This window comes from Lepisosteus oculatus, chromosome 8, assembly GCF_040954835.1.
Source record: "Lepisosteus oculatus isolate fLepOcu1 chromosome 8, fLepOcu1.hap2, whole genome shotgun sequence".
Lineage (NCBI taxonomy): Eukaryota > Metazoa > Chordata > Actinopteri > Semionotiformes > Lepisosteidae > Lepisosteus > Lepisosteus oculatus.
In genome coordinates, this window is record NC_090703.1 from 45673627 (window position 1) to 45692336 (window position 18710).

An 18710-nucleotide genomic window follows, 5' to 3' on the forward strand; every position below is an offset into this window, starting at 1 on the left:
GTTGCGGCTATAATTAGTCAAGTGCTATCCCCGAAGTATCGCTCTCTGCAAACACGAGTTCAGATTTTCGGTCTGAATTTTGTATTGACTGAGAAGTACAGATTTGGTCAATCTGGGCTCCTGAAACTAACCATCGCTTAAGTAGTTGGAGTGAATCCGAACCAATACGAACGGTATGTGAAGCACTTATTAATTTAATATTAATAGTTTTTTTATTGTTAAAAAAGTTCAGAAAACACCCTCAATGCTCACTTGCTGAAGACTCTATCCGACATGGACGAATACATTATTTCTGTTGTTTAACTGGGCTCCTGAACGGCTATTTTGCACATGTGTAAGGTACAAACTTCAATTGCATTGCTCCTGTAAACGCCCTCCTGTATAACTGGGTATCCAGGTCGTCATTGCAAACGACGGTCTGCGCTCAATTCATTTACCAAGATAAATGAATAGAAAAAGCACCTGATCTGTTATAAAAATATAAAGAGTTCTCTACCAGTTTAAATAGATTGTGAGGGTTACTCCGTGTCTCCTTCAACAAAGAAACGAAACGCTGCTGAAGCATTTATTCTAACTGATTACTTTTCTTTGGTAAGGCATTGACGGGCCACAAGCAGCTAAATAACTTGTACATAAAGAAACATACATAGTTTTATTTCTTATTAACACATTCTAACCGCCCGGTAATGCGTTATGTTGTATTTGATGGCACGGTCCAGTAGAAATCAGAGAAAGTACAGTAAATTAACATTTCCCGTCTTGGACCTCTTCATCAACGCTCGTCATTCAGGGAAATCTGTACAATCACAAGGCGTCCCATTTAATATGCCAACTTCCAGATTAATAATCGGATGGATATAGGAGAAAAGTTCAAAAATAACTGAAAAAAGACGGGTTAAAAAGTATGCGGGCGCGCTATAAAATCTGCATGTTTGCAAGCAGTAGATCCTAAGTGGAAAACGGCGAGCTAACCGGCGGTGTTAGGCTGAAAGCCGTATCAAGGTCTAGACAGTCTGACGGGTTGACCCGACTGGCCCACTTTCCCAGACTAACTCAGATCATGATCAAGGTTGCCGTCGCCGTATTACAGAGCGGCGTCTGAAACCTGGATTGAGAGCGTTTCAGTAATACAGGGCAGCACTCGATGTAGGGCAAACGCCGTAATCATTCACATAAGGGGACGTGATGTGGTTATATTATGAAGCTACGTTATCATTAGTTAGTTCAAGGCAGATGCTGTCTTTTACCATTCAAGTATGTTTGGCCGTAACGACGACAGTCGTGCTCGAAACTGCCCATTCAAATTTGCAGAGGTGATTTGCAGCATCTTTTACGTTTTATAACAGAGCTGTGGTTGAACTCCGTCACGTCTTACCGATATTTTAATGTCTTTTGTCCTTTTATTTATCCACGGAGCTGTTCCTCTGCTAATTGGGATAGTCATACGCATATAAATTGACCATTAAATGTTAAATGATACAGGTGGTTTATAAATTCATATCGCCAATATGCAACACGACTTTTCTTATGTACCACTTTGATTGCTTTGACCTACAGTGGTCAGAAATGTATGAAATGTAGATTAGAAATATATATACGTTATATATAATGTATACATAAATCAGACCAGCAACATCTACAGCGCTCGTACACATAAAATGCGCACCCTGGGCTGACTGAATGGGGAGAAGTGAGGTTGAAAGAAGTTCTTTTATTTCACAATAGCAGCGTATTCCCTATTGAGAAACGTGTTCATGGTTGTCTTTTATCAAACAAACAAAAAGACACGAAACATACTTACAAATTGAAAAGCTGAAGACAATGTTACAAAACTGACTTGTTTTGTAACAGTTTTAAAGCCCCGTCCAATGAGCGCAGCCCGAGACAGTCACATGGTGTAGTTTATATAACACATTTTTTTTCCTACAGCCCAATACCTCAATGTTGAACGATGGTTCTTGTTCCAATAAGCAAGCAGAGCGCGAGGCGAGGAGCCGAGAAAATGACAGAAAGGCGACTATGGCTAAATAAACAGTTCCATCCAAATAAGGAAGAGTAGCCGACTAGCAAAGCAACGCCTTGGTACCGGACATGGGCTCAGAAAACATGGAAAGCAATGTCATGTTGGAGCTTGCTGCCGAAGCCTTCCAGGCGAGAAACTTTGAGCTGGCTGCTGAGATCTACGAATGCCAGCTACAGGATTTCAGCGACCAGGGGACTCATCAGGACCTGCTGGTCAAGCGGGCGGACGCGCTGGCGTTCGGAGGGAAGCTGGCCGAAGCGTTCGAGGTCTACCGGCAGGCCTCGGCACTCGAGAGGCTGAGACCTGCGCAGCTGGAGACCCTCACCGACTGTCTCATCGGCAGCATCCGAAGCAAGGAAGGCTTGCCCCTTCAGAGGTGCCCACAGGGGCAGAGTGCCGCCGGCTTCGGCGGCCACGATCCTTTCACCTGCAGGATATGTCTGGGATTCCTCTACGAGCCCGTTACCTTGCCTTGCGGACACTCGTTTTGCAAAAAGTGCCTGGACAGAGAGAAGAAGCCGGCGTGCTGCCGGCAGTGCAAAGACGCCTCGAAACTCGCCGACGTGCAGAGCTACCGAGTCAACGTAATTCTTAGCAACTTGTTATCCAAGTGGTTTCCGACCCAACTCTTAGCTGTGCAGCTGAGACACGAGGGGAATGTTTCGTACTCGGAGAAAAAACTGGAAGCCGCTTTAGAGAAGTACAATGAAGCAATAAAACTAGGTAACGTCTTGATACCGTCCCGCATTCGTCTCTCATACCGCTGTTTTCTTTCCTGTATTCCCTTTTTTAAACAGGGTATCGCCGAGACATTGTGTTATTTTTAGAATACAAATGACCAGTCACCCAGATCTGGTTAACAAAGAAAACAGGGAATTAGTAGAATAGGAAGTGTAATGCAGAGCTTAAATAAGGTCAGTTTTGACTCAATGGCTTTTGTGTTGCCGGTGACTGGTGTTGTGGACAAAATAACCCCGGGCGTTTTCTATAAATATCACAGAAGTGCCTTAAATGATCCATTTATATTCCAGTTATTGTCTATATTGATCGTGAACATCCTGAGTGTGGTACGGACGAAATACGTGACTTAACACGCGGCGCTGTTTTGTTCCGCTCTAAGACCTTTTAGCGACTTTGCTAAACAAGAAAAGCGATTTTGTTCAAATAAAACGTGAACCTCTAAAGGCTCTGAGCCTGGAAGTGACATTCCTTCGGGGTCGATAATGTGATTTTTTTTCAGTACGGTCTTATATGCAACTAGAACATGGCAGTACTCTTGTTCCAGAAATTGATCAAGCCAGGCAAGTACCAGCAGGCTGAGCTGGGCTAGAGCACATTAGACGACTGTAGTAACCTTAGCGAAGGGGCGTGGAAGTTGAATAAGACCGGGGATGAAAATGTAGGCTAGGAGAGCAAACATTACGTAACCTGGCGCTGGCTTTTTGTTCTGTAACAGCGGCCCAGCACCCCCTGCGATCCGACGATTGTGTAACAATGAAACGTTAAAATGTGGGTCAAGTCTTTTATAATAAAATAACAAATCGATTTCTGTATTTCAGTCACTTTCAAAGATAAAACGCACATGGAAGAACAAAGAAATTCCAACGAATGACCGTGTACTTACTTTATTTCGCTTGTATTTACTAATGAGTGAAAGGAGTACAGTGTATTTGTCGCATGACTAAATTAAACTTATGAAACCCCTGCTAATTAGAAGAGCACATATTCTTCTTTTATCTCATTTATGTTGTGTGTGAGTCACGGACAGACATTAAACTATGTAGGAGTCACAATGTGATCTCATTTCTCTTTTCCAAAGGGCATGGCTTAATTTCATACCGGACAAAAATATCACAGGAAATCTTTCAAGACCGGAGTCAGATCAGGTCAATGTAATTGGGCTTAACGGCGATCACCCGAGCATTAAGCAGTAAAATGATATTGATTTAAAAGTACCATTTGCTTTCAAATGTTTTTTCTGTTTCGCTGTACTCGCATATTAAATTGTAAGACTTTTTGTCAGGTCTAGTGGTAGAATAAAGTTATGTCACGCGTGTTTTTAAATTTACAGATTTAGGTGTTTTTTTTTTTTTTAGATATAGGTCTACCAGCAGAAAAAAGATCCATGACAGTACTGAAAACGTTACACCTCCTTTGAGAGCGTTAAAGTAAGACGTAATATTTTGTTTTTCTGTGAAGGCATGTAAAAAAACTGGAGTCTGTTTTCTTTCAGCTCCCAGGGACTATGTACTGTTCAGTAACCGTTCACAAATAAACTCCAGTCTGAGAAACTTTGAAGATGCACTCTGTGATGCCGAAATGGCGTGTAGAATTCAACCACTTGGGTTAAAGGTGAGATCCCATTTTAATATTAAAGAATGTTTATCATTGGGGCGCGTATTCAGATCCTCAAAACTAAAGCTGTGCCTGTATATATAATTCCCTGAAAATATGATTGCTGTATTTACTGCCCAGAATGAATTGTTCTATTTTTTTTGGTGTATACATGTGAACAAATGCTATATGTAAAAATATAGGCATAACCAGCTAGAAAATGCATTATTGTAAACCAGGGCTTGACAACATGGTAGAACATGACAAATTACTAAAATGTATTTTTAACAAGGAATTGTAATTCCTGTTCTAAAACCTACCCTACATTTTTTAAGTTGCCGTGGGTATTGCACTGGGGGCGTTGAGTTAACATTAACCATATCGGTAGCCATACAGCAGACGACGACGAATGAGAGCTGGTTGTCACAGCTTAAAGATTCCAAAACGACTCATTCGAACCCCAGCTTCAGAAATGGCCAGATGCAGAGCTTTGCATTGGCACAGGTCCAGCAGATCACCTCAGCCAGGAAGCTCCATGCCAGTTGACAAGCGTGGTTGTGGCAGTACAATGCCATGAGCCTGGTTCTCATCAGCAGAGACTGGGAAGCTTGTCAGGGTTGAGACAGGTGGATGGTGCAGAATACATGTCTGTCGTGGAGAGTAACCTGCCTGAGGCACCCACGAATCTAAACCCAGGTCAAAAGGTCATATTTCATCAGGACAGTGACCTGAAGCACAAGGCCAAGGACCCACTGAAGTGGTCTGGCAGTAAAAGATTGAATGTCCTGAAGTGGCCTTGCCACTAATATTGAATCCAATAGAAAATTTGTGGTGAGGCTTGCCAGTTGCAGTCCATCAGCTATGCCCAATGAGCTTGTCAGAGCTGGAGTAATTTTGCCAGAAATACTGGTCTGAATTATGCCATCCTACTGTGCAAAACTAGTATAAGCACCTACTGTGCCTCCACCAAGTACAGGAATGACTTAGTGGACTTAATACATACACAACCAATACATTTCCCTTTATCTTTTTTTCAGTTTTGGCAGACATTCATCCTCCTTCACATGTAATGGTGTTCTTTTTGATCTTCACAGTTTGGGCCCAGATTAATTAATTAATAAAACACAGTACTTATAATGTGATAATATTGGCATTGAGTGAATGCTTTTGGAAAGCACTGAATATGTATGCTGCTGAGGTATATATTTGTTGTGCTTTAGTTTATGTTGCAACAAAAAGTGCCAGGCATGGGCCAGTTAAGAAATCTGTGGACAAGAAGGCTATGCAGATTTGTTGTTGGTGATATTATATGAGAAAAGTTATGCTGTAAAATAGAGTAGTTTTGTTTGAAGACCTAGGGTATAGAAAGGATATTGGAGCATAAGGGAAGGAGTGGTGGAATGCAGTTTTGGGAATGTGAATTCCTCCAAGGGTTGGTATCCTGAGGACTGTTTTTAGCTCAGGCGAGAGATATGTTAACGTAGTGTGAAGGGTATCCCCTATCAAGGGATAAAAGACCTAAGACTATCTAAGGTAGTCTTGCTACATGAATACTCAAATCTAAGAAAGTGTGAGAAATGAACAGAGAGTTTAATAAGTTTTCAGGCTTACTTAAATTTATCTTGGTTAGAGTATATTATATTAAAAGTATACAGTACTTAAACTTTGTACGTAGCCTTTTATAACATTTTACAAGTTGGGTGAGCACAGCTAATGGGTATATAGATCTTTGAGTGGTTAACAGTTGCTGTGCAGAAAACCACCTCTGTGTATATTTACTCACATACTGCAAATGATGTTATTTTTGTGGTCTAGAATTGTTAAGCATTGAGATCCTTTACTAGTTTAAGTATCTGGGAGCCCAGCAGTGTGTTCTTTCAATTTAATTTTCAATTTTTTTTCACAGGGACATTTAAGGAAAGCACAAGCTCTAGCTGCTCTTAGGAAAACTGAAGAAGCTTTAACCGAATACCTGTTTTGCATTGCACTAGAACCGGAAAGCAAACTGGCAAAATCGGAAGCCCAGAAGGTAAGTGTTGAAGTCTGGAGTTCAGTCGTCATTGCTCCGTGTAGCCTTTGTGTCTTTTTGCGATTTTCCTGAAAACTTGTTTTATAAAATCAGACATTATTAAGTGCAGTTGAGAAACCGGACACATCCTGCAGTATAAAACATACCGGTGTTTTCCTGAGTGTAGAAATACACATTCCTGTTAGAATTCAAAGCGGCAAAACCTTGTCTGCAAACTTATTCATTCATTAATTACAGTGTATTTTGTTTAGTTGCTGAGTGACATGTTTGCTCCAGTACCTGACAAAGTCCAGGAGAGGATACCGGACTGCATGAGTCTACTGTCGGCTCGAGTCCGATTAAAGGGAAATGCATTGAGCACCTTGAACTCCAACTACAGCATCAGCACTCCAAGGCTATATAAGGTAAGAAGGAGGTGAGGATCCTCACTGCCATTATGCATGAACAGTTTAATTAATGAGCTTGGGTGAGCATAGGATTAACATAGTGCAATTGGTATGCAAGACGCTTTTAATGGTTTACTTGGGATTATATTGAGATTTTAACAAATTGTGCAATAAAATTCTAACAGACTGTGATCCTTGTTTACCCTCAATAAGAAGAAGGTCATGAGAGGAAACTATGGGGCAGTGCGTTTAAAATTGAAAGCAGGAGGCAGATTTTTACACAGAGTTGTGAGTGTCTGTAGTAAACTACCCAGCCAGGTTGTTGAAGCTGATACCTTAGATCAGGTGTTCTCAGTGCTGCAGCACCTGGACGCCCACACACCTGTCGGTTTTATCCCAGTTGAAGTCTGAGTTACTGTTAAACTCTTAATTCATTTTAAGGTTCAGCTGAACTGGTTGACTGTGTTCAGCTCCTTAACGTGTTGGAGTTGACATTAAAAAAAATTAAATCCAAATCGCCTTTATTGTTGGTAAATTAACAGCTGAAAGTGACATTTAACTGTCCAAACATAATCCAAAAGGCTCAGTGAGAAATATTTGAAGTCTAATACTTGTTAGTTCAATTCAGGCACCCATTAGGTAATAAAGCTGAGCTGGAATGAAAACCAGTGGGTGTTTGGGCCTCTAGAGCAGGATTTGAGATCTCTTCAAAGTGGCAGCGCCTGAAGAATTGGTACAAGTTGGTCAATCGATTCCATCAAGCCAATATTGAGCTGATTTGGCATGAACACCCACAGATCAATTATCTGCACGTTTGTAGGCTTTCTTATGCTGTTAGAAACAAAGGAGCAGCAATGAAAAGAAGATTCAAGTCCTTACTATCTCTCCTAATCATGGCTATTCTTTCTACCAGGACTCTGTGAAGAGAAGCGCCACCTTAAATTTGCCGGAGAAATCAAAACCACCTCCGTCCATCAGTTCTAAAAAATCCGGCACTATAAACAGCTTTAGGTGTCCCTGCTCTGAAAATAGGGAAAAGGATGAGAGCTTTTGTGAAGTCTGTCATCCCCCTGTTGTGGACAGGAACTTCCTTCTCAAACGGAAATACAGTTCAGAAGATGAAGATAAAGTTGAAAGCAACGAAGGTTCCTATAAACACTTAAAATTAGGTAAGCTTGCTTACTCACTCCTTTACTATGCACCAGTTTTACCAGCTGTAGAAATGTAATGTCTTATGATGTGGATGTACCCGGCCACTATGGACAGATAATAAGGACTGCTGGACAATTTGAGACGTAATATTTGTTTTATTCCTAAAGCATACCACAGATTATAATTGTTCCTTTTATTGTTGGTAAATTAATAGCTGGAAGTGACATTTTCAGATTTAATTTAATTTGGACAGTTAAGGCTAAGCATTCAAGGTACTGTATTTATTTTCCTGTTCTGCTCTGGAGAATATTTTACAAAGATGCTGTGCTGTACTAATGACTCTTTAATACTGACTATGATGCTAAATAAAACACTGTAACACACAAGGGTATTCCAACATTGCTACATGAAACATAAAATGTTTCTTTCCTTTCTCAGAAACAACACTAAAAGAAAAGGCAGCCTCCTGGTACTCTGTGGTCCGTGACCTCATTGATGCTGCAGATCTGGAATGCTCCCTGTGTATGAGGTATCCACTAATTCCTAGAGATATTGGTTCGTGTTTAATTGCTTAACTGTCACACAAACAGCACAGTCTTCCCAGTAGACTTTCTTTCTTTATGACAACAGCTGAGTGTCTGAAACAATGTGGATTATAAGTGGCTGTATGGCCTCACCTACATATTGTCACATGGAATTCATTGGTCTTTCATCTCAGTAAACTGCACTTTAAAGCCACACTTGACTTGCTATATTTAAAGAAGTACAGTATGAGTGGGGAGCTGTGTCAGTGTGTGAGCTCCAAAACAAGTAAATCTTCATACCAAGACCTGTTGTTTTTTTTCCCCAATTAGTGCAATTTCATTCAATGATAAACAGAATTGTGATTGGTTCTAAAATGGGCTTTTCTTCAGAGCAGGTCTTAGATTAGAAAGTGCTGGAGCTTTGATGTGAAATGAATTCATATTGTGGGCATAGCTGTTAGATGAATAAAAATAATTTTCTGTCAGGATGTTGCGTAGTGGATTAGGAGTATTGATCCTAGTGCTATATTTCTTGATAAAATACATGTGTATAATTTGAAAACTTCACAGGTACAATTTATCAAGTCATTATTTTGTAGCTGCGATTTAGAATTTCAATGTTTATTGACTGATTAGCTGAGCATCACACTACTTAAGCACTAATGCAAGTGTAATGATATACAGGAGGGGCAAAATCAGAAGAGAGAGAGAGTTTTTTTCACACGAATTGCAAAAACACCTGTAAAAGCTTCTCCGTTGTGAGTCTTTGGAACAAAAGCTCTCAACCTTATTGTGGCTGATGAAGCTTGAAGAGGTGCAAGGAACAGTAAACTACTAGCACCGCAAAAACCAAGATTGGCTGAATGGCCTCTTCTTGTTGCTATTCATTCTTATATCCTTATTTAATACCATTCCTAGCAGGTAGGCTTTGTACTAAATTATACACTATTGAAGGATCAGTAGCGAGGTATGAAAAAAAGGAATGTAGCAAAGCTTATATTGCTGCGGTCTAGTCCATCTAGATCTGTCGGGCTCATGCTTGTCACTTGACTGGCATAGCATCTGACCCCCATCCTTTGCCCCGTGGGTGGTGAGCCCACACGATGGCTCCATGCCACCATTTTGGGCTGAGCCAGGTTGTACCAGGCACAACCCACTGGGAGGAGACCCCAGGGCAGACCCAGGACACACTGGAGAGACTGTCTCTCAGCTGGGGTGGAGCTCTGTTGCTGGGGAAGAGGGTAGTCAGATCTTCTCTGCTCAGCTCAGTTACCACTGCAACCCACCAGGAGTAAGCGATTAGAAAATGGAGATGATGTAGCATTGATTGGGGATGTCACTGAAGATAATTCTTTGATGGCCTTTCAAAAGCACATTGTGTTGAGATGGCATCATATTCATACTTGGACTTTAATAATAACAGGCACTGAACCACAACAGGTGCTTTGTCAAGTAAAAAGCCACCACTGCGTTGTGTTGCACGATATTGTTTCTGTGTCTTCTTAATATTTTTCAGACTTTTCTATGAACCTGTTACAACTCCATGCGGCCACACTTTTTGTCTGAAATGCCTAGAGAGATGCCTGGATCACAACGCCAAGTGTCCACTATGCAAGGAGGGTCTCTCGGAGGTATGTGAACTCAATTGCTCGTCTTAAAAGTCTGGTGTTATTTTAAAGGTCCTTGTCAGTCCATTGCGTGGTCATATATTAAAACTCAGTCACAGACTTTCAATGTTCAGGGACATCCACCATATGCATTTTTGTCTGACATGTTTTCCCCTGCTATTCCAGTACCTGGCTCAGAGGCAGTACAGCAAAACCACTCTAATGGAGGACCTCATAGCTACCTATTTGCCAGAGGAGCTTGTGGAAAGAAGGAAGGTTTACGAAGAGGAAATGGCAGAGCTATCCAAGTAAGTTTTGGAGGTCTCATCTCGCCCCTCTCTGATGCGATGTCTGATCAGAACTGCCCCTGCCCTGTCTTTGACCGTGTCCTGGCACCGCCTAAAGATTCGCCTTGATCTGACAGCACCTGAGATCACGCTTCCCAACCAGTGCTTCCCATCCTCAAGGATATCAGCAAATGTATCAAAAATAGTGTACAGCGAGCTTAGCTATAGCAAACGACCTGGTAGACCACGGGAGACCACAGTAATGGATGTCGGAAGAACACTTTCATTCGTGAAGAAAATCCCCTTTTCGACTGTTGAACAGATCAAGAGCCCTCTCCAGGATGTAGGCATAGATGTGTCAAAGACTACCATAAAGAGGAGAGTACACCAGCATAACCTCAGAGGGTTCACCACAAGACGCAAACTACTAGTAAGCCTCAAGAACAGAAAGGCCAGGTTACAGTTTGCTGGAAAGTACATAAAAAAAGCCTGTCGAGTTCTGGGACAAAGTCTTATGGACGGATGAATCTGTACCAGAGTGATGGAAAGAGGAAAGTGTGGAGAAAAGAAGGAACTGCTCATGATCAAAGCATACCACCTCATCAGTGAAACATGGTGGAGGTAGTGTCATGGCTTGGTCATGTATGGCTGCCAGTGCAACTGGCTCACTTGTCTTTATTGATGATGTAACTGCCAACATCAGAAGCAGGATGGATTCTGGAGTGTACAGAAGCATCTTTTCTGCTCAGATCCAACCAAATGCCTCAAAACACATTGAATGGTGGTTCACCTTCAGCAGGACAATCACCACAACATACTGCTAGAGCAACTGTAGAGCTTTTCAGGGCCAAAATGTGGAATGTTCTTGACTGGCCAAGTCAATCACCTGACCCGAATCCCATTGAGCATGCATTTCACTTACTGAAGACAAGACTGAAGGCCAAAAGCCCCTGTAACAAGCAGGAACTTAACCTGGGTGCATTACAGGCCTGGCAGAGCATCACCAGGAAGGATACCAAGCATCTGGTGAAGTCTGTGGGTCGCAGACGTAAGGCAGTCATTGATCGCAAAGGGTTTCCAACCAAGTACTGAAGATGACAATTTTATTTAAGATTGTTAGTGTCCAATTACTTTTAATCCCCTGAAATGGGAGGACTATGTATAAAAAGGACTGGGATTTCTATAGGGTTCACCCAATATAGTTGTAAATAACCTCGAATTAAAGCTGACATCCTGCACTCTAACCTCATAGCCATTGTTTCATTTAAAATCCAATGTGCTGCAGTACAGAACCAAAACAACATAATTTATGTCACTGTCCAAATACTTACGGACTGCACTGTAATTAGACCAAAATGAGACGGCTACCATAGTGGTGTAGTTTCTGTGTTGCGTCAGAGATATTTTGTTTTTGTGGATCCGGGTTGCTTCACTGCTGAATGTGTTCTCTTTGCAGTTTGAATAAGAACGTGCCTATATTCGTGTGCACCATGGCCTTCCCCACCGTACCCTGCCCTCTGCACATCTTCGAGCCCTGTTACCGGCTGATGATCCGACGATGCATGGAGACTGGCACAAAGCAGTTTGGAATGTGCATTAGCGACTCGCTCAAAGGGTAGGAAATGCTAAATACTGACTGAATTACTATATTAATAGATTTATGAAAATAAAAGAATTTCAAACACACAACAATTATGCATTACTGCAATTAACTTTTATGAGAGCCATTTTAAGATTTAATCTGCAATTGCAGACATCATAGATTTAGAATTACGTTTTTGATAATAAGTGTGAATACATATTAATTTGGTGATGACTTCCAGTTCACACTTCCTGGTTCAGTTAGTAACTATTGTACCAGGAGATTTGCTTTCACTTTACTTAAAGAGACCAAGTAGCCGTGTCTAGAAAATATATCACTTTGTCCTATGCCAAAACTGCAGTATCTAACAGATTCTTCATAATACAAGGCTATAGCAAGTACAATAATGAGGGCATGGTGTTTTGATTTATGCAACAATAAGTACAAATTAAAATACAATGGGGAGATTGATTTTACCTTATATGACTGGAAGACGGTAAACTTTGTTTTTTTTTCCAGATACTTTTTGTTATTTTCCTCCAGGACCATTATCACTCATCTATAAACAAATCAATTCCTAGATTGGGCAAATGTGATTTCCAATACTAGTGAACAATTAGTATACTTATTCTTTATATACTAAACCTTCTATTCTGTATTATGGCAGTGAGAGGATTAATTTTAATGTAATCTAGTATTGTTAAAAGTATGATCATATCATTCCAGGTTTGCAGATTATGGCTGCATTCTGGAAATCAGGAACGTGGAGTTTTTCCCTGATGGCCGCTCTGTTGTTGATACCATTGGAAAGAGGAGGTTTAAAGTAATCCAGCATGGCCAGAGAGATGGCTACAACACCGCAGATATAGAGTACTTGGAAGACAAGAAGGTATGGCGATATCTTTTGCACATCGTTTTTGTAAGCGTTGTTTGGTATCCCGACTCTAAGGTGCCAGGTTTGACTCTGCACTGAGGCACCTTCTGCAAGGAGTTTGCATGATCCTCTATGACCACATGTGTTTTCTGTGCAACCTCTAGTTTCCTCCTGTCTATCAAAGACATGCTGGCTGGGTGTCTATATTGTCCTCGTGTGCTTGTGTGTGCACCTCCGCTTTTGCCTGCTGATTCTAGAATAGGCATTCAACTGCAGTGCCCCTTAGCAGGAATACGGATCTGACATGGAAGAGGGTAGATAAATGAGTCAGCATAACAATGTAGACTTTTGGGAAATTCATGGAACCATTTTGCAGATTGAAGACTTTGTGTGTGGTTAAGATTAAAATGCTACTTGTGGATCATCACCCCCTCAATTTATTTTTATTGATGGTATTATTACTGTTTTAACTATTGTGCTTTCCATGATAGGTTGAAGGAGAAGAAGAGACCGAGCTGCTAGCACTCCATGATGCTGTGTACGATCAAGCCTTAACCTGGATTAATTCTATCAGACCGGAACAGAAAGAACGAATTATTGGGCATTTTGGGCCTATGCCTGAAAAAGACCCAGAGCCACAGGTTAGAAGCACATTCATTCACATCTGCTGTGTTGCTATAAAGAAGACAATATAATCATAGTAGTTTAGGGGTTTTAAACACCAATCCTGGAGAGCCTGGTGCCCTTTTGTACTCAATTACATTAATGAATAATTAATTAATGAATAATAACTATTTTCATTAGATACATAATTGTGATACTTCTGACCATGAAGTAAAGGTGATTTTCTAGGTAAATGTACCTTTAATAAAGTGAATAAAGTGTCTTATGTGGTCAACTGTAAAAGCCCTTAAAGGAAAATTCTAAATGTCTAATTTAAAAAATAGTTTGAGTACTTGGAACAAAAGAAGTTTTAGAAGTTTTAAAACAAAAACCAGGGGACACAAGACCCTCCAGGAACTGGGTTTGAGACCCCTGCTCCGAATACGGCAGAAAGGCACTGCTGCTTCAGCTGTTGGTCGTCCGTGCTGATGTAGAAAACTGTCTGGGTCCTACAGTTACGAACAGGCTGCTTGCTAACACAGGGTGGGTGGAGAGGTTGCATTCAATAGACACGAGGTGGCGAAGGGTGGAGATCTTCTGGGAGGCGCAGGCCCAGAGCTGCAGCATCTACAGGCTGCAGATGGTGCCATATGTTACAAGGAATGTAGAAGGACCCTGCACTTTTTGGTGATTTTGTTTGTATGCTTCTTGATATTGCTGGGAGTGTAGTCCTGACTTAGAAAAATAGAGTAGAAAAATCAGGTCACACTTCACACACTTTCAGGATTAATGAACCAAGTATAATCCCAAAACGATCAGAAGAAGGGAAAGTGAATTGAAATTGAAGTCATATTGGGTTAAAATGGCTAAATCATCTTTCAGTTGAGGGCTTTGTTTATCGACCTCTAAACTAACCTGTGAACTTGCTTTCTTGATCCACTTCTGGTATTAACACAAGAGCTTCCTGTCTTTGTTTATTCGCATCTGAATTAACCTGCCTTTATCCACTTCAATATTTCTGAATTATGTCTTTATCCACATCATTATTAACCTGAGAGCTTGCCATCTTTATCCACATCGGTACTAGTCTGAGAACATTTCCTCTTCAGCCATAACTATATTAACCCCAAGTATGCTCATCATCTGCACCTGTATTAAACCCAGAGTGTGCTTTTTTTCCCATATCTAGTAACCTGAGAGCTTGTTGTCTTTATCCACATCTCCGTTAACCATAGTCAATGCTTTCTATCCATGTCCATATTAACCAGAGAGCTTGCCATCCGCTTGACGTTGTAGGACTTATCTCGCATGTCCGTCTTTCTCAGGTCAGTCCCAATGGCCCCCCGTGGTGCTGGTGGTTACTTGCGGTGCTGCCTCTGGAAGAGCGAGCTCAGCTGCCATTCCTGGCTCTGACGTCTCTGAAGGACCGGCTGACGGGCATCCGCCGAGTGCTCATGTTCATGTCCCGCAACCGGCCGCGGTGACCTGGCCGCCCTCTAGTTTGTATTTGCCTGTTTGTTTGTTTGTTTTTTAAGACCAAAATTTGTATAGCCTTTTTGTATTAAAGAACATTGTAATTAAAACAACAAATGATAAATCATTAACTTCTCTTCAGTTTGTTTTCCCTTGGACACTGTTCGGATCACCGCAACTGTGCTTCTCAGTAAGGTGTTTTGATACAAACCCGGTGGCCATCATGCTTGTATTGAATTTATTTTTATAACCATTCTGTTTCACAGTTTTGTGTATTCAGTGTTTGGATGCAGGACTACATCTGTGTAATCCAGTTCATTTGAAGAGGTTTGTTGTTCAAACCCCGGTGTTCTGTCCTCATTAATGATCATCTGCATCATCGCTCTGATTGTAGACACTATATGTCTTCTGTGTTACGTTTTTAATTGTGCTGTAAACCCTGCGCTGATGAGAAACAGATGGAGAAAGGGATTTGAAAGGGACAAATAGTGCTGTACAGAAAATAATGATAAATTGGTCTACTGCTAACATTGATGGGAGTGAAGTGAACTAAAGCCTTATATAGTAGAAACTTTTATTGAAACATAATTCTGACCATGACCATCACAATTAATTAGAATTTTACTAATAAGACAGACAGGAAAAACTACTACAGCAGTATTGCCGTCATCTCTATCTGCTTCTATAGTGAAGGTTTCCCTTTTCCTATTTAAGGTTTGATGTCAATAGCATGACCTTTAAAGGATTTCATGTGAATGCTAACACTGGAGAGTCTTTTAGCCACTTGCCTTCTGTGTCTAAGAAGAGGTTTGCAGGGCTGCTGCACTTTAGAGAAGAAGGTGCTGCATGTTTCATTTGCAGCTTTCGGCCTCGTAACTTATTATACCTCTGCTTGAGCAGTGTCTAATTCCCGAAGCTGCTAGACACTGTTACTTCTATGTTAAAGACTACCCTCCAAATGAATTGGGACAACAAAGTGAAAACTGAGATTTTTGCTTTACAGTGAAGCAATTTGTATTTGAGACTGAAAGATGAATGCGATTGACAAGTACGTTGTTCTAATATTGTTCTTGTATGATCAAATGTAAGCATGGAATTCCTCGTCCTTCACATTGATGCCATAATATAAAGTGCTTGACTGGACAGCAGAAATAAAGTTTGACTTGGCTCTCCAAATCCTTTTGAAGAGCACTTTATAAACATATTTGTATTTAGGGAACTGAAGTGGGTTTAATTCTACAAAAAAAAAAAGAGGTTGGCCCTGCTGCAGCCACAGAGGTGGATTCACGTTCAGAACCTACTGATAACCCATACGTGTTTAAAACAAATCATTTTTGATTTACTGAAATGTTAAGAAAGCCACCCTGCATGCTTGTGGGGTGCCTGTTGTCATCTGTTGTCAATGCCAATAGCTGTGATCCACTATGGCACTGACCCAGCTCAACGTAACTAAACAGCTGTTTCACTACTTTGTATGGAAGCAATATATTTTGTGTGTATTGGTTGTACCAATACTTTTTCTTTTCCCTTTTTGTGTATTGGTGGGGGGGGGGGGTAGTTCTCAGTTGATTGACTTTTTCCCCCATACTTTGCATATCAAGTAAAAGACCAGAAGCGCAGTATTGAAATTCTCACATCTCCTACACTTTAAAATTTATAATTGCAGAATAAAAGGCTCGTATGATTCATAATTGAAAGTTCTGCTTCCATGGCTAATCTGGTATTGTTGGCTTGTTACTTATGTAAACTGAGAATAAGAAGTGTCTTTGTTCTTGGCTTTAGCTTTTGATCAAGAAAAAATGTTCCAACTGAGGAGGGCAGAAAGTTCATTTTACTTTATGGAGAGAAACAACTAAGTTGATTGTATGAGTGTGTATAAATGCTCCCCAACACCAGAAGCTATGTTATGAAATCTAGGAGATTTACTATTATTTTTTACATGAGGGAAACAGCAGAGAAGAAAAAAACAATATTCTTGTAATACTAAAGGCTGTATGAAAATCAGCTAAATTCTTAAAGGCCAAGTTGGATTTTAGGTCTGGTTAAATAACCATGTACAGTTGTGCACATTGTAAATGACAAATACAATTCCTCTGAACCTGACTACAATCTCCTGGAAATCCTGCATTACAGATGTAGACAGCACATAAAAAATCTGATGGTTGGAGAGTTTGTGTTAAGTTATTTTAAGGGTCTGTTTGTCTTTTCCCAGTGCACTTTTACCTGTTAGGAAGTTAAATGGAATGATCTTGAGGAAACGTGCAGCACCATGTTTCTATTTTATTTTGATGAAATGAAAGAGTTCTTGCACTGAGTGACAAGTGACTAACCCTATCATTTGCTACTGTCGTAAAAACTTGTTATGGTGTGATTAACAGAGCAGTATGGTTTTGATCTTCAGCTACAGAATTTGCTCTTGCTTTCTGTTAGGATCATTTAAGAACTCAGAAATGCACAATTTCTTAAGCTGTCAATGTGAAGTAGCTGTCATGCTGATTGTAGTAGAGGGTGTACTTTTCAAGGCTTTTAGAGTTTCACTGTTAGAATTCCTGATTAGATTGCTTAACCTTTTTTAAATACATTCATTCAGAATGCTTTTTTGCAGTTTGCATTTTGTGCCTTAGCTGAATTTGTTCTTTGAAATCAGAACCATGCAATAAAATGAGCAGAACTCTGCAAACCTTGTTTTAAAATGCCAGAGTTCACAAGAAAGTAGCATATCTATAAGCTTTTGTGATGGCTTTTTTGATCTTCAAACTAAATAATACCAGGTTGACTTATGTATTCTATTTTCTGAAAATGTAAGTCATTATATATTGTACAATGTTAGTAAAAATAATTATTAATGAGACAGATTTAAACTAGTTATATAAAATATATATATAATAAAATATATATCTTATATATAACTGAATCTATTATGCTTATTTTGACCCTTTCAGCTTTATCCTTTGTATAGGAAGGATAAGAGGCAGTCTCATGATGAGATTTTAATTCCATGTGTGCTTGTATTTACCATAGTACATTTTATTTGCCACAATAAATATAAATAACAAAACATCAATTTGAAATTATGAGTCCTACGTAGATACTAACAAAAAACTCCTATCTGAAGGAAAAAAAAATGTTCCATTTTTTATTTAGCAAAGAGATTTTTTCAGATCTTCAGGTTTCTTTTATCAAAAGACTTCAATAAGAACGAATTTGCATGGCATTAAACACTTCAGTACTCCAGTTCTCTACATGGTGTCAAACAGAAAGCTTTGAGTTCCAAGTTTGCCATGATGCTTTTCAAACAGTTTTAATTAGAGAAAACCTACAGTATGTTTAAAAAACCCAAGGGACACATGCTGTTGGCTATCATTAGTAGCCATAACCAATTGGGAAATGTAGTTCATGACATCCCAGTAGAACTACACAATCCCAGATACAAAAGCTACAGAAGGTAGAGACTGCCGCAGACCCTTGGTCCAAAGCCCTCATAGATAGTCACATTATTTATACATATTCACTTCAGGTTGCTAACCTTTTCTCTAATATGAAAGGGTTTGTGTGAAATTGGGCTTATATGGACAGATAATTTGACTCCTTACAAAAAGCTGAATGACTGGATTTGAGATGTGTCAAGAAAGTTCTATGTACAGTACTTGTGATTTATAATCTGAAAAGGAGCATTACCTGGGTAAGCTTTCCTATCCATGCTGACAGCTGGGGTACAAAAGCCATCTGTTTCCAATTTGCCTTTTCCAGAGGTGGTTTTCTTTAAATTTTTCTTTTTCCCTTTCTCACTCCAAAAATTTTGTGTAACAGGTCTCAATATTTAAGATTGCTCCCCA

General features: G+C 40.1%; 1 protein-coding gene across 1 annotated transcript; it reads left to right on the plus strand.

The window, feature by feature from the left end:
• The first annotated feature begins 1944 nt into the window (after positions 1-1944).
• Positions 1945-15005, plus strand: LOC102685196 (LON peptidase N-terminal domain and RING finger protein 3). Its single transcript, XM_015351347.2, has 12 exons — positions 1945-2746; positions 4257-4375; positions 6264-6386; positions 6638-6790; positions 7686-7941; positions 8363-8453; positions 9965-10079; positions 10242-10363; positions 11799-11957; positions 12651-12813; positions 13290-13439; positions 14727-15005. The coding sequence occupies exons 1-12, from the start codon at positions 2092-2094 to the stop codon at positions 14883-14885; spliced, it is 2265 nt and encodes a 754-aa protein (XP_015206833.1). The 5' UTR covers positions 1945-2091; the 3' UTR covers positions 14886-15005.
• The last annotated feature ends 3705 nt before the right edge of the window (positions 15006-18710 follow it).